General features: G+C 46.6%; 9 protein-coding genes across 13 annotated transcripts in view; 6 read left to right on the forward strand and 3 right to left on the reverse strand.

The window, feature by feature from the left end:
• Positions 1-273: 273 nt before the first annotated feature.
• LOC108162410 (PHD finger protein 14) lies at positions 274-3602 on the forward strand. The gene is made up of 2 exons (XM_017297137.2): positions 274-2611; positions 2674-3602. The coding sequence occupies exons 1-2, from the start codon at positions 409-411 to the stop codon at positions 3486-3488; spliced, it is 3018 nt and encodes a 1005-aa protein (XP_017152626.1). The 5' UTR covers positions 274-408; the 3' UTR covers positions 3489-3602.
• On the reverse strand, positions 3528-5755 carry LOC108162412. The gene is made up of 2 exons (XM_017297139.2): positions 5167-5755; positions 3528-5111 (listed from the first exon to the last, which is right to left on the reverse strand). The coding sequence occupies exons 1-2, from the start codon at positions 5639-5641 to the stop codon at positions 4081-4083; spliced, it is 1506 nt and encodes a 501-aa protein (XP_017152628.1). The 5' UTR covers positions 5642-5755; the 3' UTR covers positions 3528-4080.
• A 654-nt stretch (positions 5756-6409) lies between these two features.
• Positions 6410-8026, forward strand: LOC108162414 (solute carrier family 17 member 9). Its single transcript, XM_017297141.2, has 3 exons — positions 6410-6502; positions 6572-6959; positions 7017-8026. Exons 1-3 carry the CDS (start codon positions 6435-6437, stop codon positions 7875-7877), a joined length of 1317 nt encoding a protein of 438 aa, XP_017152630.1. The 5' UTR covers positions 6410-6434; the 3' UTR covers positions 7878-8026.
• On the reverse strand, positions 7896-9958 carry LOC108162411 (elongator complex protein 3). The gene is made up of 4 exons (XM_017297138.2): positions 9847-9958; positions 9542-9783; positions 8616-9481; positions 7896-8560 (listed from the first exon to the last, which is right to left on the reverse strand). Exons 1-4 carry the CDS (start codon positions 9866-9868, stop codon positions 8038-8040), a joined length of 1653 nt encoding a protein of 550 aa, XP_017152627.1. The 5' UTR covers positions 9869-9958; the 3' UTR covers positions 7896-8037.
• A 422-nt stretch (positions 9959-10380) lies between these two features.
• On the forward strand, positions 10381-12289 carry LOC108162413. The gene is made up of 2 exons (XM_017297140.2): positions 10381-10626; positions 10692-12289. Exons 1-2 carry the CDS (start codon positions 10483-10485, stop codon positions 12012-12014), a joined length of 1467 nt encoding a protein of 488 aa, XP_017152629.1. The 5' UTR covers positions 10381-10482; the 3' UTR covers positions 12015-12289.
• Positions 12124-12739, reverse strand: LOC108162415 (protein FAM32A-like). Its single transcript, XM_017297142.2, has one exon. The coding sequence runs from the start codon at positions 12677-12679 to the stop codon at positions 12308-12310; it is 372 nt and encodes a 123-aa protein (XP_017152631.1). The 5' UTR covers positions 12680-12739; the 3' UTR covers positions 12124-12307.
• Positions 12740-12985: 246 nt separating this feature from the next.
• On the forward strand, positions 12986-13876 carry LOC108163523. Of its 2 annotated transcripts, XR_001775687.2 has the most exons (4): positions 12986-13136; positions 13200-13341; positions 13410-13664; positions 13722-13876. XR_001775687.2 is itself a non-coding variant. In XM_033393730.1 (2 exons), the coding sequence occupies exons 1-2, from the start codon at positions 13447-13449 to the stop codon at positions 13843-13845; spliced, it is 342 nt and encodes a 113-aa protein (XP_033249621.1). In that variant the 5' UTR covers positions 13000-13446; the 3' UTR covers positions 13846-13876. The 2 variants fall into 2 exon arrangements, 1 of the variants encoding a protein (XP_033249621.1); XM_033393730.1 differs by having other exon boundaries at positions 13000-13664.
• Positions 13877-14086: 210 nt separating this feature from the next.
• Positions 14087-14560, forward strand: LOC108163524. The gene is made up of 2 exons (XM_017298872.2): positions 14087-14340; positions 14407-14560. The coding sequence occupies exons 1-2, from the start codon at positions 14123-14125 to the stop codon at positions 14507-14509; spliced, it is 321 nt and encodes a 106-aa protein (XP_017154361.1). The 5' UTR covers positions 14087-14122; the 3' UTR covers positions 14510-14560.
• A 103-nt stretch (positions 14561-14663) lies between these two features.
• Positions 14664-19694, forward strand: part of LOC108163519 — a 47146-nt gene continuing 42115 nt past the window's right edge. For 2 of the 4 annotated variants that reach the window (XM_017298865.2, XM_033393724.1), the window contains exon 1: positions 16580-17631. The gene's annotated coding sequence lies outside the window, so the exon portion shown is untranslated. Of the gene's footprint in view, positions 15167-16579; positions 17632-19694 lie in introns of those variants that run through there. The other 2 variants (XM_017298862.2, XM_017298863.2) reach the window with 2 other exon arrangements.

The raw sequence follows: 19694 nt of genomic DNA on the forward strand, positions 1-19694 counted from the left end.
CGATCTTTCAAATCCGCCCGCTGAAGTCGCTGTGAAAAAGAGGGGTATGGACAACAGGCAACACGGCTCAGAAATTTCAACGCATGCAAGGTAAAGCCCACCCCTTTTCAATTATATACCATGAAGACAAAATTTGCGAGGTGAGGTTCGTACGAGACATAGCGTTTTTTTGCGGTTTTTGCCTGTTGTCTATACCCATTTTTATAGCCCATTCAAAGTTACTCATTTTTTCGTTGCATGCATAAGCGCTCAGCTGTTCGGCCCATGATGCAAGTATACTCGGCCAGTCCTCCTACCCCATTAGTACGGTCACACTCATATCCGCGAAAAAAACGAGAAAAAGTTTAAGTTTTACAAAACAAAACAGTTCGAAAATATAAAAAACCACTGTTTTGTTGCTATTGGATTATGGCATCTTTCAAGCGGGCGCGCCAGCCGAAGATATCGACGCAGGCCCTGCTCGACTTGGATCTGGGAGAGAGCTCATCGGATAGTGACTTTTGTCCAGACATTGATAGCTGCAAGGACGAGAGTGATGGCGAGGGGGATAGCAGTGATGCCAGCAGCAGTGAATCGGACTCTAATGCGGATTCCGAGGCTGAAAGTGATGATTCCACGCTCCAGCTGCAACAGCTCCTGGCTGATAGTGGGGGCACGGGCACGGGCCAGGTACCATTGCAAAATGGAATCAATGGCAATGATTACGGGACAGTCCCGGGAGCGGCTATTGCTATACGTGCGGTGCAACTTTCCAGTGCTCCCGCCAAGCGAATGTGCTGTGTCTGTCTCGGGGAGAGAAGTGACGACGTCAACGAGATTGTAGAGTGCGATGCCTGCGGCGTGTCGGTCCACGAAGGCTGCTACGGCGTCAGTGACAATGTGAGCATCTCCAGCACCAACTCCACCTGCTCAACGGAGCCCTGGTTCTGTGAGGCCTGCCGCGCCGGCGTCTCCGAGCCGGACTGCGAACTGTGCCCGAATAAGGGTGGCATCTACAAGGAGACGGACGTGGGCAAGTGGGTGCATCTCATTTGTGCCCTCTACGTGCCCGGTGTGGCATTCGGTGAGGTGGAGCAGCTATCATCGGTGACTCTCTTCGAGATGCAGTATAGCAAGTGGGGGGCCAAGGTGTGCTCCCTGTGCGAGAACTCGCTCTTTGCTCGCACTGGGGTCTGCATTGGCTGCGATGCGGGCATGTGCAAGACCTACTTCCATGTCACGTGCGCCCAGGTGGCGGGCTTCCTCATCGAGGCCCACCACGAGGACGATGCGGCAGATCCTTTCTACGCCCATTGCAAGGTGCACTCCGAGAAGGAGATGATCAAGAAGCGAAGACGAAACTATCACACCCTTCGCCTCAACATGTTGCAGAAGGCCAGGGAGAAAGAGTTGGCCTCCAGCGAGCAGCCCGTGGACGAACCGAACACGAATCCCGCCCAGGCGCGCATTCAGCGCAAGCTCTTGAAGATCCAGCTCAAGTACGGCCAGCACAAGGAACTAAAGCCCACTCCATGGGTGCCCACCCAGAAGATGTCGCGATTGCTGACTACTTCGGCCTCTGCTTGCCGTCGCCTCCTGGCCAAAGCCGAGATCATGTCCGTCGATGTGCAGCATATGGAGCAGCGTGAGGCCCACATCAATGCCCTGACCGACATCCGGAAGAAGTGGCACATTACACCCGCCTTCAGCGTTGAGTTTACCGCCTACTATATGGATCGCATTGTACGGATGGAGGACTTCCGGCAGCAGCAGCAGAAGCTGATCAGCCACAATGCCATCTTGTCCAAGGACCAGGACAATCTTCGGGCGCAGTACGATTTGTCGTTGGAGGAGCGCAAAGCAGTCAAGTCTACGCGAGACACACTCCTGGCCACCATCAGAACATTGCATGGCAACCTCTCGCACATCGTACCCGGGATCACTCTCCCCAATGTGGACCTCATTGGCCGTCCCCAGCCAGAGGCGCCGCAAAGAAACAGCACACCCACTCCGCCGCAGCGCCCCATATCGGTGCCAACGGCAGCGGCTCTTAAAATGGGCGTGGGCTTTCCACTGGCGCACCTGGGGCCACCGGGAACCAAACTGGACTCCTCGCGTATGCTCAGCACACAGGCGAAACAGGGCAGGATGGCCATAGCGACGCCGTGTGACACCGGGACGCCGACCGCCATTGCAGCGATGGCTTGCGGCATCTGCAAGAGGAACAACGACCAGCATTTGTTGGTCAAGTGTGACACCTGCAATCTGCACTACCATCTGGGCTGTCTGAATCCTCCCCTGACCCGGCCCCCGAAGAAGTCCAAGCAGTATGGCTGGCAGTGCTCCGAGTGCTGTGAAAAGTCGGATGGATCCGATGCTGTGACGGAGATATCGCCTGGCCCCAGGAAATCTCGCACTCGCTTCAACAAGGACGGTAGTCTGGTCTACGTCGATCGGTATTCGCTGGACGATGTACCTGCTCCAGGTTCCGCCTTTACCAGGGATACGTCGGCCAAGCGAGCGCTCAACAAATCCATCCCAGTTGCTGTTGGCAACTCAGATCTCTTCGTAGATTTGACCATGTCGCCCAAGCGACCAAGACAACAGTCGCCGCGCAAAACCCCCATAAATGGTAAGATTAGGTGTTTAAAATATTCACAAAATGGCATCGTTTCATGATTTCTACTCGCACAGTTCCAGTGGCTTCTACTTCCGCCACTGCTGTAGTGGCAGCTGCCTTGGCCGCGCCCACGGCTAGCACCACGATGCTGTCTGGCTGCGAGGACTCCATTGATGAATTGAGTGGTAAACAATCGCGTAAGGGCAAGCGCAAGGACAAGCATAAAAACAAGCACAATCTCTCTTCGGATACGGAGAAGTCCTTCACCAAGGAGCACAAGCGAAAGCGGAAAAAACGCGCTCATCTCAATGAGTCACTGCTTCAAAATCAGAATCAGAATCTAGCCAATTCCGCACGCAACACCATTAAAATCATTTTAAAGACAATGCGCCTGCCTGGAGAGGATGCCCCTGAATCTCAGTATTTCTATGTTCCCGCCAATGCAGTTCGCTCGGTGGACGAAGCGTCGCGCCCCACCTCCGTCGAAACGGTCGAGGACATCGTCCCGCCAGAGCAAACACTGGTGCCCGTTGTGATGCCAGCCGTGGCGGTATCGCCGCAAAAGTTGAAGGATCCCAAGGAGGCAGCGGCACCCCTGCCCGAGAGCCCATCGCCTAAACGCAAGGTTAGTCCGCGCAAGACGACTCCTCGGACACCGCGGGTGGGACGGCCGCGTGTCTCCAATCCTAAGCCCATAGTGGAGATCAACTGTTGCGTGTGCACCAAAAGCGGAAAAGCCAACCAGGTTGTGACCTGCGACGAGTGCCACAAGCATTATCACTTTGCCTGCCTCGATCCGCCGCTGAAGAAGTCCCCAAAGATACGCGGATATTCCTGGCACTGTGCCGACTGTGATCCCACAGATGAAGATGCACTGCCAAAAAAATAGAATCTGGAATTATCTTATAATATAATTGTACCATGGATACCATCTTCACTGATCATTTTATTCGATTTTTGCAATTATGTACCGGCGATTAAATTTATTAAGAAATTCCCATTACACTACACATTTTCCAGCTGTAAACTATTCTAAGAATTTATTCTTAGCTGCAGGCGGTCTCCAAAGCTGCAGGCAAAAGACCGGCGACTGATGTTTTACAATTCCATGTTAAAGCCCACGTATGGGCTGTGAACTATTATAGTTCTATGCACATGTATTCGATACAGGGGAATTGATGGCATATATTCCATCCGGATGAATTGAGATTGTTGAGGACTTGTTCAAGGATCCCAGCTGGACAGCACGGGGTCAAGCGAGGCGACTTCAATTCCGTTAGATTGTTTTTAGTGTTGGCGATTGGCCACCTACCTGGTGGCGAACGCTTGTTACTTTTCCGGTCTCTGTACCGGCCAACACAATACCGACCTCCTGCTTCTTGAGAATGTCCTGGCGAACGAAGCGAGCTGCGAGGAAGCGCCCAAAATGGGGACAGACCGAGAAAAAATACAAACGAAATAAAAGCCGTTTCGTTTTATAATTAGGTGCGCTTTTTATGACGCTTTGAGGACAGCATAGCAGGACAGCAGGGGAAGCTGTTCCAGGCCCTGTTTGGAATGCTCTGGAGGCTCTCCATATAGGTCTCGGACTGCTGCTGCAAGCGCTGCAGGAAGAGCTTAAATGTCCGGTAGTTGAGCTGTCGGTAGTTCGGGCATCGACTGTCATGGTGGTGGGGCACACCGCAGTAGACCCACGAGCGTTCGAGCTCCTCGATATTTGGCATCTCGATTATCTTTGCGTTCCGAGCCGACTCCATGCTGGCGGAGATCGCTAGAGACTCCTTGATCTTCTCGAACAGCCAATCTTGGAAGTCGGGCGACCTGAAAACCTCAGCGATCATCTGGTTATCGCACTGAGTATCGAGAGAGCGTAGCAGCCAGGCCGGGAGAAGGCTGACATGCATGTTGGACATCAATTGGAAGACGTACTGCTGCCGCTCCTCCCATGCGTGCTCCAGCCAGAGGAGGCAGGCGAAGAAGACTTCCTCCTCGCCATTCACGCAGATCGTTTTCAAACGGAGGAGGTATACCATCTCCTGGGCGTCTAGCTCAAGGAACTCCTGCGCGGCAACCAGAGGCAGGAAGCACTTCCGGACCCGAGACAGCATCATGATCATCATTTCCTCGCAGCGTTGACTGCCGGCGGACAGATAGGTGCGGAGGGCATTCTGCTCCCAGACGCCGCCGCTAGGGCTACGACTGAATGCGGAACGGTAGTGGTCGACCAGCTCATCAATACCCAGGAACTTGGCTGCCTTAAAGAAGGGTATCAGCTCTCTGTTGATCTGAATGACCTGCTCATTCCCGAGCATCCAGTCGTAGATCCGGCGGAGCATGCACATGTCAACCTTCGACACGGGGATCTGCAACACAGAGCTTTTGCAGCTCCTGAAGTTCTTGGCAAAGTACGTGAACAGAAACCGATCGACGTGAAGGAACTGTGACTCGACCAGTATCTCCAGGTCGTCGAACCAGTAATTACGGATCGCCGACAGCATGACATCAGCGGGAGCTGAAAGGAATGGATTCGAATGATTTTTGGCGCCCGAGACAAGTGGAAAACTTACCCAGCTGGCACTGAGGGCTTTTCATCTGGAGTTCGGTGTATGAAATCTTTTCAAACCGCCACAGGACCTCATAGTCGGGAACGGGTATCGGTGGCTCTTGTGTTTCCGACGCTTTCAGGGTCTTTGTTTGCCGTTGCCCCCCTTTGGCACTCATGGAAGTGGGTAAAGTCCAGAACTTGTGGGTCTGAACCAGTCTGTGCTGGCGCGCTGCATTGAAAATCCCGAAGAAAGTTCGATCTGCTTCGCTTAAGGGGACTTCCGGCCCCATGTTGAATGGATCAGACTCCGGAGGGCTTAGCTTTGACTGTGTTGATAGCGGTGTGTTCGGCTTGATGCCACTTTCCTGGACCAAGGCCTCGATCTGGTCCTGTGGCACAGTACGCTGCTCGATGCGCTCCCGCCAGAGCCACTGGGGCACCAATATCTTCTCTTCCTGCTGCTGCGGGCTCGAGTCAGTTGTTTTTTTGTCTTTCATTTCGTGTGTTCGATGTTGTCGGACTACCAGTAAAATGCTCGGATTTATACAATGAACTTTTAGTTCGTTTGACAACCCAAAAAAACAAATTATAATCAAATCAAATGACAAATGAACTTAGGTGTGACGGAAGTCTCTTTCAGTTTAGCTTGGAATCTCTAGTAGGCTTTTCTCGAGATAGACTACTAAACTAAGTGCAGGCTTTTTATTTATTACTCGGTTCGTTTGATATGGATTCGATTTCGCGGTTTGCAGAGCACCGTTGGAGAGGATTTTATTTTCAAACAGGGTGGCAGTACTGACAGGCAGCTGTTTTTATTGTCTGTTTCGAAGAATATGGCCACTTTTTTATTGACACCCTACATTGTGGGATATTCGCTTTCAGTTCGCTTTTAGTTCTTGAAGTTGTATTTGAATCGAAAATACATAAATTAAGCACCTAATTTGCAGCAAACTAAATATATGGCTTGAGTCAGAAACTACGGAGAAGCGTAGTGTATTGACTGGTCGGCTAGACTATGCCAGAACTATTTTCCATTTCTATCGCCTGCTTTGCTGCTGCGTGAAAAACAGCCACGTAAAAACGTAGCCACGCACAGCCCCATTCTACGAAAATATAAAAAGTGTTTCCCGAAACTGAATGAATGTAAACAACAGAGCGCGCGCCCCAATATCGGAACATGCCACAGCGCCAAGCGACACAGCAGTTGGCAGGTGAAATGTGTGACGTGAAAGGCCAGAAAGAGCACTTGGAATAGGAACAACACACAGCACAAACCGTTAATTAAACACCATGGATGAAAAACTAAAGTATTCGCTGCTGCGTGGTGAGCTGGTGGACACGCAAAGCATATGGACAAGGTGAGAATCAGGAAGATGTACGTATGCACGACGATCCAAGTAATTCTGATCGTCCCTTCTTCTTTCTAGGCACGAGAAACGCGTATGGTTCATCACACTGATAACAGGCACATGTATGCTTTACTCGACGCGGACAACTATGCCATTGCTGGTGCCAGCGGTGGCCGCCGCACAAAAGTGGAGTAAAACCGATTCGGGCACCGTCCTCAGCTCGTTCTTTTGGGGCTACACTCTGACGCAGGTGGTGGGCGGTTACTTTAGCGATCGATTCGGTGGCCAAAGGGTTATACTGATTGCAGCCATTGGCTGGTCGCTCATCACATTCCTGATGCCCACGATCATCTGGTCGGCGGGGTCGATCAAGAGCTATGCCATTCCTTTTATTGTGGCTATACGCATACTGAACGGAGCCTTTCAGGGCGTCCACTTTCCCAGCATGATAAGCCTAACCAGCCAGGTGAGTCGGAATGTCTTTACATTGATGTAATCTGATCTAATCTGGATTATGTTTCAGAACCTCTGCCCGAACGAGCGCAGCAGCTTCTTTGGTCTGCTGACTGCCGGCTCTGCACTGGGAACCTTACTCACGGGCATTATGGGCTCCTTTCTGCTCGATTACTTTGGCTGGTCGTATGTGTTCCGTGTGATTGGCCTGATGGGAATTGCTTGGGCGTTGGTGTTGCGCTACTATGCCATGGCCGGAGAGAGGAATCGAATCATCAACATTGCCACACCCTCGCGTCTGTCCGCAAACAGGACGCCGGCGGAGACAACTGTACCCTGGCTGCGCTACTTCAGTCGCCTGTCCTTTTGGGCCTGTGTTCTGACGCATGCCTGTGAGATGAATTGCTTCTTTGTGCTGCTCTCGTGGCTGCCCACCTACTTCCACGATGGCTTCCCGCACGCCAAGGGTTGGGTGGTTAACATGATACCCTGGCTGGCCCTGCCGCCGTGCACGTTGTTCGCCAAATACTTGACTACGCGACTGCTAGCTCGCGACTGGCACACGACTACAGTGAGAAAGTTTATCCAGAGTTGTTGTTTTGCCGCCCAGAATCTGGCCCTGTTTGTGATGAGCCGTACGTCTGATTTCCACACGGCTCTGATTTGCATGACCATCATCATTGGCGGCACGGGCTTCCACAACAATGCTGTGACTGTGAATCCGCAGGATCTGGCTCCGCTCCACTCGGGCAGTGTCTTTGGCCTCATGAACACGGTGGGAGCTATTCCCGGATTTCTCGGCGTCTATCTGGCGGGCCACATACTGGAGTTGACCCAGAGCTGGCCGATGGTTTTCAGCGCTGCGGCAGGCATTAATCTAGTGGGTTGGATAATATTCCTGGTGTTCGGCTCGGCGGAGGCCATTGTTTAATTGTGCAAGAGAATGCTCTTTGACATTTTCCCGGTCAGGAAAGAACATATTTATTTATGTATTTGTATGATATATATATAAGGCCCATTAGTCTTAAGTAGCGAAATCCTACGGCTCCTGGCGTGATAAAATATATATGTATATTTGAATGCCATGAAACTCATTCTGATAGGATCTTCGACATGTAGGGTCCGTCCAGCGCGTAGCCCAGCTTCCGGTAATAGTTCCGAGTGCCGACACCTGAGATGACCGCCAGCTTACGGCTGCCATGCTCTTCGACCGCAATTCGCTCCGCCTCTTCCATCAGCAGTATACCGAATCCCTGATGCTGGAACTTGGTGGGATCACGAGCGTTCACCGGAACTACCGAGCCATAGACGTGCAATTCCCGCACAATGGAACAGTCGCCCTTCAGCTCCGGCCGGAAGGTATCTGGCGAACATTTGCGCAGACGCAGTAGACCAACGAGTATATCCTGTTCGGGATCCTCATACGAGAGGAACGTTTCCCAACCTCCATTTGCCACATAATCGCGTCGGATTAGCTCTATGTCATAGGGTCGAACTTTGTTGTGAATCTCCTGGATGCCGACCTCGCGTGTCCTTACATCACGACATGTGGTACCCAGATCCTTCATGCGAGCCAGGGCAAGCTCTCGAAGATTACCGTGCTCTACCCCAGAGCTGAAAAGGGTACTCATGTTAAGCTTGTCATAGAATTTATCGGCTACTTGCTTACCTGACCAACGGCATGGGAATGTCGCGCTGCACGCGATAGACTCGTGTCCAGGGTGGCACTAGGGCCAGGATTTTGGCAACCAGATCCACCAGCATAGAGGGTGGATAGGACTTGTAGCGTCTTGTCTTCCACAGCTCATAGAGCCCGGTACCGCGAATGACGAGAGTGGGATAGATTTTCAGGCCATCCGAGCGAAAGGCAGGATTCTCAAAATATTCGATGAACTGCTCAATGTCACGCTCAAAGTCTACATTGGGTAAGTCGGGCATCATGTGGGCCACAATCTTGTAGCCGGCGTCTTTGCCTAGCTGAAAACTTTCGCACACAGCCCGCACCGTATGGCCACGATTTGTGTCTCTGGCAACATCTTCGTAGACGGATTGCACGCCAATTTCCAGGCGGGTGCAGCCGTAGTTGAGCATATCCGAGAGGTGCCTCTTGAGGCAGTAGTCCGGACGTGTCTCAATTGTAATGCCAATGCACTTGGTGCGAGATTTCTCAGAGTAACGTACAGCCTCGGCCACGTTGGCACTGCTGTGACCAGAGAGAGCGTCGTGCAGATTGCGTATGAAATAGTCGCGATACTCCTCCGACAGACACATGAAGGTACCGCCCATTACAATAAATTCCACCTTGTCCACGCTGTGACCCAGCTGCTTGAGCTGTTCGACGCGATGTCGCGTCTGCACAAAGGGATCGTACCGTGCTCGTATAGCGCGCATGGAGGTGGGCTCATAGCCGGTATATGATTGCGTCGAGTACTCAAAGTCGCTGTCAGGCCCGCCAGGACAATAGACGCAGATGTTGCCGGTCATATTGATGTGAGGACAACGATGGGGCTTGCACATAACTGCAACGACGGCAATCTGTACAAAACAAAGATTTAAGAGGAATAGAAACATTGCCAAAGGTCTCTATCAACTTACACCGCTCGCTGTACGTATGGGCTTGGCGCGCAGTTTGGGCAGAAGGATCTTTTTGGCGTCCTGTGGCACTGCGGCTATTATGTCCACCAATCGTGGCGAGCTGTCTAGTCCATATTTGGAAGATATAAGCGACTTCATGCGGTTCAAATTTACATCCTTCTTGGCTTCGTGTGCGGCCAGAAGCTCTTGAATTATTTCCCCGATAACAAGCACCTGACGCTCCTCACGACTGAGACCAACACCTGAAAAGGAAACACGTTGCTCACTTGAAGCAGTACCTATGTATTGTGTATTTGCAAACATACCCAACTTCTTTTTCGGCTTCATTTCCTGGCAGATTTTCGCATAAATATTGCACGTGTGGCGTTGCAGCTGATTTGTTTTGCTTATCGAGGAACACGATATCGATGCGCACCAGTGCTGCGATTTTAGCATATTTCAATCTATACCTAGCATTTTTATAAGTGGAATTTCAAATAGCCCTTTGACAATAGACTTTGCTAACTTTTCTGCGAAAAAAGGGTTACAGTGAGAGACAAAACGTGCAAATGGATTTGTGTTACACCCAGAATTGTATACTGTGTACATATAGTATTTTTAGTAAGCTTCAATAACTACATATGTCTGTCTGTCCGTCTTGATGAGTGGCTAGAGCAATCTAATTTTGTTTATTGTACATGTTAATTAATCAAGATCTTATGAAAGGTCAAATCAGTGCTGATGTTGAAGTTGACGCTCGCCAATTGAAATAAATACATTGAAACCACAAAAATGTTATTGTTGGGGTGTAGATACATACACATACAGTCCTAGCATTTAGCTTATTTATTTTCGGTGTTAGCCATTTCTGTCATCTGGCGGCCTAATGTATCAACGATATTACATCCCTAATACTCTTGATTTCCGAATTCTTTTTTATAAGATTTTTGTGCCCCGAAAAAATGACTAGCTGCGTGTCAGCGCAGCAGCAAAAAGATCAGGAGCAGTTGTTGGATGAGCTAAACGCTAGCGACGATGAAATGGACGACGCAGAAGATGCAGACAAGGCTAAAGAGCAACTGACAGAGCCCACATTCTCTTTTTCGGTGTGTATACAACGAACCCGGGTTTTGTCATCAATTTGTGAATAATGGAATTTAACCGTCCACAGAATAGCCACACCTGCTGGGTGTGCAATGGCTATTACGGTCCCAACTTTGGGGAGCCCCTTTGCGGGTCCTGCCATGCTTTTCTATACAACGCACAACTGGCCGAAGAGATGCTGACGGAACTGTCTGATGACGAGGATTCTGGCAATGATGAGCCACCGTTCAAGGACAAGCAGGAGGATGAGGAAACTGAAAACGATGTGGACATAATGGGATTCGAAGACCTGGAAGATGCAGAGCCCGCAGCACAGCCACACCAACCGCAGCCGCCGCTCCCAGTGAATAATGAGGCGGATGCGGTGGTCCAACAGCTGGAATTGCCACAGCAGGCACAAGATCTGGTTGCCCTGCAACCGCCGGCACGACGCGAAAGTCCTGAACGGGACTTTGACAATGAGCGTGCCGTAAATCCGTTCTTGTTACCCGTTAAAAGGCCACGGCCTATGGCACCATTGGGTCTGCCGCACTTCATGAACGAGCTGGCCGATGGAAGGTTGCGGTCTCATGAGTATAATGCCAATGGGGCTGGCAGTAGTAACGCAGCGGACAATAAGAGTACTATCAACCGGATACCTGTTGAGATATTACTGAAAATATTTGCCTACCTGGACGACATGTCCTTGTGGATATGCAGCGAAGTGTGCAAGCAGTGGCACGACATCATTGGCAAAAACACAGCGCAAAGCATGTGGAAGGCATACATCAAGCAGCGCTGGCCGTTGTTCGAGAGTCTCTCGGACTCGCCGGACTGGCACAAGCTGTACGGAGCATTGATGTCGTCATGCTTCTGTCGCACCTGCCTAATCGAAATGGGCGGACGCGGGCAATCTCCGCAAGACGACGAGCAGGACAATCCGATCCGAAACATTTTTCTGCGCGGCGAGGCTAATCTGCTGAACAGCTACGAGTCGGAGGGCATTTCCGCCATCCCATTGGATCGACAGAACAACTATTGGCAGGCAACGATACTGGGGCCACCGGGCAGTCCCTACGAGGGCGGAAAGTTCTTCTTGTTTATCTACTTCCCAGACCGGTATCCCATGGCACCGCCCACAGTGCGTTTTCTAACCAAAATCCTACATCCAAATGTTTCGCGGCATGGCGATGTGGGAATTGACATTTTTCAGCAGCAAAACTGGTCTCTGGCGCTAAACGTAGCCAAGGTTTTGTTGTCGGTACAGAGCCTACTCACCGATCCGTACACAGAGGTGTGCATGGAGCCAGAAGTGGGCTACATCTATGAGCACGAACGTGAGCGGTTTGAGCAGCTGGTGCGTTCATGGACCTGGAAGTATGCCATGTTCGAATTGATATCGCCTCGCTAAGCAGCCTCTTAAGAAGTCGGAGACGCGGGACACCAGCACTAGCATATGGGTTTACTGGACTGAAAGTTGGAAACTATATAAAACCCTCTTTAAGTTGAGTTGTATATGATTATCAAAACTACATATGAAAATGTGTATTTAGGTTAGTAGTGCCATCCTGATTTTTCGATTTCGGCCACTCTTATATGAACCCCCCACATTGTAGTCGAAATTACTTAACGCTTCTATTGGTAAACCTTATAATAAAACCTAATATTTAAGTTACAATAACAGCATTGGGAGTGTCTCGGCGTTTATTTCGTCCAGGAAACCTTTGGTATGTCAAAGTGTTCGGTCAGGGAGTCCAGGTGCTCGTTGAACTTCTCCACCCGCTCCTTGTGTGTGGTCTGGGCCTTGTCCATGATCCGTTTGTTGCGCATCTTCTCCTGCTGCTTCTTGCTGGCTAGCTCCGCCTTGGTTAGCTTACGCTCGTACCCACTGCCGACTGCTGTTGCTGATGAAGATGTACTCGTCTCAGCGATCTGCTGCTCCACATATGACTTTTGCAGTGCCTCGCGTTCCTTGTCCTTGTCCTTTCCCTTATTCTTCTTCTTTTTCTTCTTAAGGTCTGTGTCGTTCTTAAGCTTAAGCTTGCCCTTGGCCGCACACGCATATTCGTCGGACATTTTTTGTTTAAAAAATTTTTTTATTTTTCTTTGTTTTGTTTTATCTGCGATTATTAATGTTTTTATCGATATGCGATTATCGTTAAAATATACCAACCCACCAGCAGAAATATACAAAAATATACCGTCTCATTTTAAAAATATACCGTAAAATATACTGACAAATTAAAGTTATATTTTACATATTGCTCAATTTTGATATTCCGTCGAATATTACTAGCTAGATAGATTTCTCAGCTCTGCCCACATAATTTTATCCAATTGATGAATATATTTTTTACTTAACTGGCTTATTTTAAATGCTTGCTTTTATTGGATCTAATTAAACTAATTAACACAGCAATAAAAAGTCGGAGAAGTCACAGAAATTTGAGAATAGTGAAGCAGCCAGGTCTTTTGGTTCAACCTTTCCGAACAAAATTCAACTTAAATTTGCACATCTTGCCAGTAGTTATTTGTTCGTTGATTTGTTATTTTTTGATCATATTTGGATCTATAATCTAGTGGATCTTCCTTTCAGTTATTCAGCGACCCATTACACACCCAAAGAGCTCCTGCTAGGACTGGAGCTCCAAGCTCTAGGCCCGGGCTCATTTTGCACATTAACATGGGCCAGCAGCAGCCGCTGAGAAGAGATGAGGCACCCAACTCTTGAAAATTTGGTTTGAAATTTAGAAGGCATTATATTAATAATTTTATAAGCATTTAACTGATTAAATTATAATTCAAGATTACGCTGAGCTTGTCAGTCGAAGTTCTGAACTACTATGGTAAATATGCATTTTGCGGGAATCCTTTTGGTTCTGTCCGCATTTTTCCTGGCTGGCACTGAGGCAGATTCAATGCAAGCGGTCTTTTCGGACCCAGAACATCCTGGCAAATGTGTGATTGATGGCCTCATTTTGAGCGACGGACAGTGGATACGACATCCCAAGATGTGCGCTCTGTTGTGGTGCGGGAGGAACAGCATAGGCGGGATACACATGTGAGTTTTGATATGGCATACATTCAATAATAATGTGATAATTGAACATTCAATTAGATGTGGCAAGGTTTCTCCACCGCGCGGCAGTAGGTTTGGCGAATACACTGACCCAAAAGCTGACTATCCCGCATGCTGTCGTCGTGAAATTATTGAAGAGCTTGAGAAGAAGGGAATTTCCTAAATAAATGCAAATTGAAAAATAGAAATGCACACATTGTTTGTTTTCACAAGACAATCTAAAAGTACTTTCCTGAACTATGACATCCCATACTAGAATATTGATAATTTCATTAGCATTCAAGCGATAATTTAGTCGATCCATAAGCACTGTACTCTCTCACATCTAGATCTATTTTTGCTCGCTGAACCGGTCGACCAGCCCTCTTCAAAATAGAAGCATATTAAGTCTGAGATTACACTCAGTTTGTTAGTCAAAGTTCTGAATCGATGAGGTGAAGATGCAGCTGCTTACAGGAATCGTTTTGGTGATCGCCGCTCTTATGCTTGTCGGCACTCAGACTGAGGCAGCCGTCTCTCGGGGCATCTTTAAAGACCCTGCTCATCCAGGAAAATGTGTCGTCGATGGACTTGTTCTGAACGACGGGCAGTCGGCTCGTCACCCCAATCTGTGTGCCCGTGTGGTGTGCGGAAAGAATAGCGAGGGACAGATACAGACGTGAGTTTAAGAACTGAAACATTCGATTTTCATGAGAAAGTAATTATGAATTATTTACATATTTAGATGTGGAGTTGTTGGCCTGCAGCCCAAACAAAAGTTTGGCAAGTACACAGCACCGAATGCTGACTATCCCGCATGCTGTAATCGTGAAATTCTTGATGCCTAATTAAGCGATCTTCGAAAAATGAAATAAATATTATACGCGACCAAGAAAATATTTTGTTCCTCTTGTAATAATATATTTGGACAGTGGCGCAGCCCTACCGGTAAATATTCTGAACTTGTTTCGTCGCCAGGTGTCTCTTTTGTGAGCTCACCTTTGTGTAGTTGCCATGTAACGGAATTTATTTAAAAGCAAAATAATATTTTTGTATCTGTGTGTGTGTGCCTTCAAGAGGATATATTATTATTAATAAAATTGGTTGGTTTTTAACGCACATAAAATATGCATAGGATATACATATATTATAGATCATGATTAGCAGAGTCTAGTGATGTCCGTCTAAAGTAGTCTCGTCTCTCGTATTCAAAGAAAGCTCAATGGAAATTGTGCAGAGTAAAATTTACGCCGAATTCGGAAACTTTGAATACGTATACGGCTACGAGTACGCGGGACTCGAGGAGCCGAGCCATTTTCCGTAGGTCAGTTGTGATTCGACGAGCGACGGAACAACATCCCGTGTGTTGTGCATTTTGTCGAGGCGCGTCTGTAAATATTTAAAAAATATATTCATAAATTGTTTAAACTAAAAACATTCAGCGAATGCCAACATCCAAGTGATTTTTAGTGCGTGCTTCAAGTCTGGCCAGTGTTAAAACAAAGGTTTAATTTGTGGCTACTGTTAAAAAAATATTTTGTTAATCCTAACCAAAAAAAAATATTTAAAATATATTAAAATTCAAAAAAATAACAAAAATTCAAAGTGCGAAGGTGAAAAGTCCGCCCACACTCTTTCTCCCAGTCACAGCCTTGCTCTCCCACGCGCTCCGCTCTCTCTCTCTCTCTCTCTCTCTCTGTCTGCCTCCAGTTTTTCTCTCTCTTGCTGCGGAAAACTAACGGTTTTAGAAAAGCTCGCTCACCTCGCTCATGCGTCTACGTGTGTGTGTCTGTGTGTGTGTTCAGCCATTTGGCTTGTATGTGTGGGTTAGCATCCTGTGGCAAGTTCTTCACTCAAGGATAACAGTCGTAAAAGTACAACAATGTAATGAAAAATATCAGAAAATATCATCATCGCCAGCAGCATCATGGTGGTGACGCGAAAATATTACAATTTTATGCTCGTGTTTGTGTCTCTTAGGGTTCTGTTCTTCTGTATTACGGAGTTGCCAGGCCACAAACTTTAATGTCCTTTCTTGTCGCTTTCTTTTTTTATGCCAATACGTGGGGCATTTGCATGCAATTTACGATTCCTGTACGAGTAGCATGTCTCACTAGCCTCAACTGTCGTTGTGGGTTCTGAATCTGAGCTGAAACTGCGGCTTTTCTGCCACACACACACACATACGAGTACTTTCGTAGTGTTAGCCAAGGGCATGTAACAGGTAACTCAACACAATTGACACCTGTCTCGCTCTGTCGTACCCTTACGCTCTCTTGCGTTTTCTCCTCTCTCTCTCTCTCTCTCTCTATCTCTCTCTCTTTCTCTCTGTTCTGTGGCAGGTAAGCTTCTGTAACGGTAACGGAATACACGTTCTGTCAATAGCAGCAATACGAGTTGCAACAACGAGCTATTCGAATGCCATAAAATGATGTTAAGTTGGTATTAAATAAAATAACCGCAAAGGAGACTACCAGCAAGACATCACAAAAACACTCGTTAGAAGGATGCACAATATCAAGTTAATTTTGATTTAAATTCCTCAATGCAACTCTAACTGCTAGCAAGAGGCTTTTATCGATTGATCGATCTGAATGATTATCGTTTCTTGTCGGCAAAGCCTTACTACAGGGCATATCGGTGGTGCAGAGGTTTAAAATCTTGTCATCTAAGAAGGTGCTGGAAGGTCATCCTTCTCCACGGCTTTTATAAACTGCATATGAAATGATGCCATCTTCAAAAACCATATCTTAGCAGTTTTAAAGAGTTCCCGCTGGACACTTTTAGCTGAAGGTCAAACTTTTGTTGGTTTTCTATCCACATATTTATATCTTATCATATAACTGATAACAATTTTATTTTCGTATAATTTGTATAGTTTTTTATTTATAATTTAGGGCGGGTATTACTGGTACCCTTCCGATCTGTTGTAGATTTGTTTTAATCTCTTTTTTTGCCTGTCCAAAAGTTAAATAGAGAAAATGGAAGGCAGGGAGGTGGTGAGAGCAGATTTTAACAAAGTCTGAAACTTTTTCATTACTGTTGCACATCTGGGCTAAAGTTTGTCGTATGGCTGGATGACCTTAATGCAAAATAGGGTTTTGGCCAACTAATACCAACTACCAACTACCAGCTACCAGCTCCTCCTCTTTCATCTTCTGGTCCGCCCTGAGTCTCATCATGGCTGTGCATTATTAAGCGACAGCTTCTGTATTATTCAACACCCGTACAGACCGTGCAGCCTGGCCCAGAGGATGTCTGTGTTCGAGTTGTATAATAAATAAAATGCATTATTCATGCAAAGGCTTCATTGTGGTTAGGCTGTTCTGTTTTTGTTTGTTGGTTTTTTTGATCCTTTATTGAAATGCCATTAGCGAATTTCATTGAATTTTCATTCTGGTCACGGCGCAGACGCGGCGTATACGCAATCTGGCATTGAGGATTGATATCTATGAGGCGAAAGGTGTTCTGTTCGAGAACAATACCAAACAGTAATCATCATCATTCCGATTCCAGCAGATAATTCCAGACAATTCCAGGCCAGAGAATTTATTCATGTGAAAGTTAAGCCTAATTAAAAGTGTTTCGGAGACAGAGAGTGCGGAGAAAAGCAGGCAGAGAAACAACGGCCAGGTGGTGATGCATGAATTTAGCTGAACAACAACAGAGAATTGGCAACATTTCGTGGCAGGCTATACGGCCCGGATTCGTTTTCCGTTTTACCGTGGAGCACGCGTGTGGTGGTGTTTACCTTGGACAAGAATAACTCGCAACGGCATAGACACCCCATCTCCATCTCCCATCCGACAAAACCCCATCCATCCGCGTTCTGGTTTCTGGCTTTTTCATCGTCCTCGTCCTCAGCCTCAGCGTCAGTCGTTTTTTGTGCGGCCTCACGTTTTGGAAAAACCATCTTTTGTGATTCCTTGGGCGCAGCACAGCAGTTTCTAGTCGGTGGCCTACTCTGAAGGTGAGTGCAAGCATTTCTTTCCATTCCTCAATGCCCATTCCTCACTCCATCCACCCATCAAATTCATTTGCTCAATCGATTATTCCCTAACCGAGTTCTCTTGCAGCAGCAGCCACAGACTTAAATTAGCCATAAAACCTCATAAAAAAGCAGACAGATAAACAATTTATCCGCGGATAGTATACGCATTTGCTTGAAAAATTACGCGCATAATTAAAATCTGAAATGAAAACGACCGCATCAATGAATTAACCAGAAAAAATCATACATTAAATACGAGCATACTCTACGTATATTTTCATTTTTTTTTGCTCAGTATAAGTATTTATTTTCCCATACCAGCTGTCTGATTTGGGAGAGCTTTGTGAAGATACGAGATTTACACAATTAAGCAGGAAATCTCCCATAATGAAATAAAGAAATAATATCCACTGAGTCCTTCTTTAATAAAGTAATTAATATTCATCGATTTTTCGATGATTTTACAAGTCCCCCCAACAGGAAACAGATGAATTGGTGTCGAAAGTCTTGAAAAATATTCTAAAATTGTAAGGGTATAGCCGTATTCCATTCATGGGGCAGTGCCCCTGCCCCAAATTGTTCCACAGACTGCTCTGAAAGGCGAGAATTATTTTCGTTTGATTATTTGATTCAATCGTTTTCTCATGTTTTTCATAAATTTTGCTCGTTTTTTTCTGCGTGTTTACGCCGATTGACTTCATTGTGTGCCTTTGTAATTTGTGATTTCATTTCATTTTAATTTGTTTTTTTGGTTTGCTATAAACCCCATCGCCCTCTGTGGATATTTTCTTAGCAAATATTTTCATACCATGGTCATGCCTCGTCACGAATGACGCCATGCATGTGCCCCGTAAAATCAGCGTTAAATGTCCATAAACTCTTTGATTTGTGGCAAGTTGTCCAGAAATGGTCATTAACGTGGCTCAGATCCCTAGACATATCACTCCCCCGTCTGGTCCTAATGGTCGTGTAATGGAAACTGTTTGTTAAAATTAGCCAACAGCGCCAGTGGCCAGTGGCCAATGGCCAACAAGTGCCTGGCCGTGGCCATTAGCCCGAAACTGGTTAGTGTCTAATGGCATTAGTGTTTCCTACTTTTGAGCAAACTACAGGTGGGACAACAGGGTGGACTACGGCATAATGTCAATGTTTTCTAATTGCTTTTCCATGCTCAATGGCTGATGGTCATTTCATTAGAATTTCACAAAACTTCAATGGATATATGAGATATTAGAATACAGTGTAGAAATTATATAATGTAAGAAATGCATCCAACTATATTTATAGTTAATCTTCTGTCTATTTCAAGATCTTCCTTTGGGTGACTGTATATATAGCAACAAAACATATTTATAGCCTTCAACTTTTGCTCCCCATAACCAAGTGCAAATAATATTCTCCCTCAATGATATTTATACACCCCACTGATGCCACTCATACGTCCAATTGGTTGCCTATAAATAATAGAATAGAATAGTAGATGGGTTGGAGGATGGGTCTTTCATAATTCATGCAAAACTTCATGTTTCAGCTACTACAAATCAGGCGGGTGCTTCCTCCGTTCCGCCCCAGACATTTTTATGGCAGCCATCTTTGGCAACAGCTCGTAAAACAAGAGCAACAGTCCCATAATTTATGTCCACATAAAAAAGGAATGGAGCCAGCAATACACTACACGCAAACAGACATTTGGTTGGATAAAATTCAATTTCAGAGGACCCACCCTCACCGTCCAACATTGTAAAGGAACAATACGGATACGAAATACGGGTAAATATCCAAATAAAAAGGGTAAAATTCTCCTCAAACTATATTTTTATTTGACTCGTATATCACCTGTTCAGATTTCGTCGTGAATTGTCAATAATTTTGTCCAAAACTAGTTGATTTTCCAGCCAAAATAGAGATTGTTAATAAATGAATGAAATTAAATTAAATGCCGGCATTTTATGCCAAAAATTGATTGACATATACATAGTTCCGGGTACTGTTCATTTATTGGCAAAAATACACATTAATACGAGTATCTAGACGGAATGGTG

Source organism: Drosophila miranda, chromosome 4, assembly GCF_003369915.1.
Source record: "Drosophila miranda strain MSH22 chromosome 4, D.miranda_PacBio2.1, whole genome shotgun sequence".
NCBI lineage: Eukaryota > Metazoa > Arthropoda > Insecta > Diptera > Drosophilidae > Drosophila > Drosophila miranda.

Bases quoted from the DNA above. Each gene is read 5' to 3' on its own strand.
- LOC108163524 (XM_017298872.2), top strand. From the start codon at position 14,123: ATGCAGCTGCTTACAGGAATCGTTTTGGTGATCGCCGCTCTTATGCTT. The intron at 14,341-14,406 runs GTGAGTTTAAGA...TTACATATTTAG, and splicing joins AGCGAGGGACAGATACAGAC to ATGTGGAGTTGTTGGCCTGC.
- LOC108162413 (XM_017297140.2), top strand. From the start codon at position 10,483: ATGACTAGCTGCGTGTCAGCGCAGCAGCAAAAAGATCAGGAGCAGTTG. The intron at 10,627-10,691 runs GTGTGTATACAA...AACCGTCCACAG, and splicing joins AGCCCACATTCTCTTTTTCG to AATAGCCACACCTGCTGGGT.
- LOC108162414 (XM_017297141.2), top strand. From the start codon at position 6,435: ATGGATGAAAAACTAAAGTATTCGCTGCTGCGTGGTGAGCTGGTGGAC. The intron at 6,503-6,571 runs GTGAGAATCAGG...TCTTCTTTCTAG, and splicing joins ACGCAAAGCATATGGACAAG to GCACGAGAAACGCGTATGGT. The intron at 6,960-7,016 runs GTGAGTCGGAAT...ATTATGTTTCAG, and splicing joins TGATAAGCCTAACCAGCCAG to AACCTCTGCCCGAACGAGCG.
- LOC108162410 (XM_017297137.2), top strand. From the start codon at position 409: ATGGCATCTTTCAAGCGGGCGCGCCAGCCGAAGATATCGACGCAGGCC. The intron at 2,612-2,673 runs GTAAGATTAGGT...CTACTCGCACAG, and splicing joins GCGCAAAACCCCCATAAATG to TTCCAGTGGCTTCTACTTCC.
- LOC108162412 (XM_017297139.2), bottom strand. From the start codon at position 5,641: ATGAAAGACAAAAAAACAACTGACTCGAGCCCGCAGCAGCAGGAAGAG. The intron at 5,112-5,166 runs GTAAGTTTTCCA...CATTCCTTTCAG, and splicing joins AAGCCCTCAGTGCCAGCTGG to CTCCCGCTGATGTCATGCTG.
- LOC108162415 (XM_017297142.2), bottom strand. From the start codon at position 12,679: ATGTCCGACGAATATGCGTGTGCGGCCAAGGGCAAGCTTAAGCTTAAG.
- LOC108162411 (XM_017297138.2), bottom strand. From the start codon at position 9,868: ATGAAGCCGAAAAAGAAGTTGG. The intron at 9,482-9,541 runs GTAAGTTGATAG...TGTTTTGTACAG, and splicing joins CCATACGTACAGCGAGCGGT to ATTGCCGTCGTTGCAGTTAT. The intron at 8,561-8,615 runs GTAAGCAAGTAG...TACCCTTTTCAG, and splicing joins ATTCCCATGCCGTTGGTCAG to CTCTGGGGTAGAGCACGGTA.
- LOC108163523 (XM_033393730.1), top strand. From the start codon at position 13,447: ATGGTAAATATGCATTTTGCGGGAATCCTTTTGGTTCTGTCCGCATTT. The intron at 13,665-13,721 runs GTGAGTTTTGAT...ACATTCAATTAG, and splicing joins AGCATAGGCGGGATACACAT to ATGTGGCAAGGTTTCTCCAC.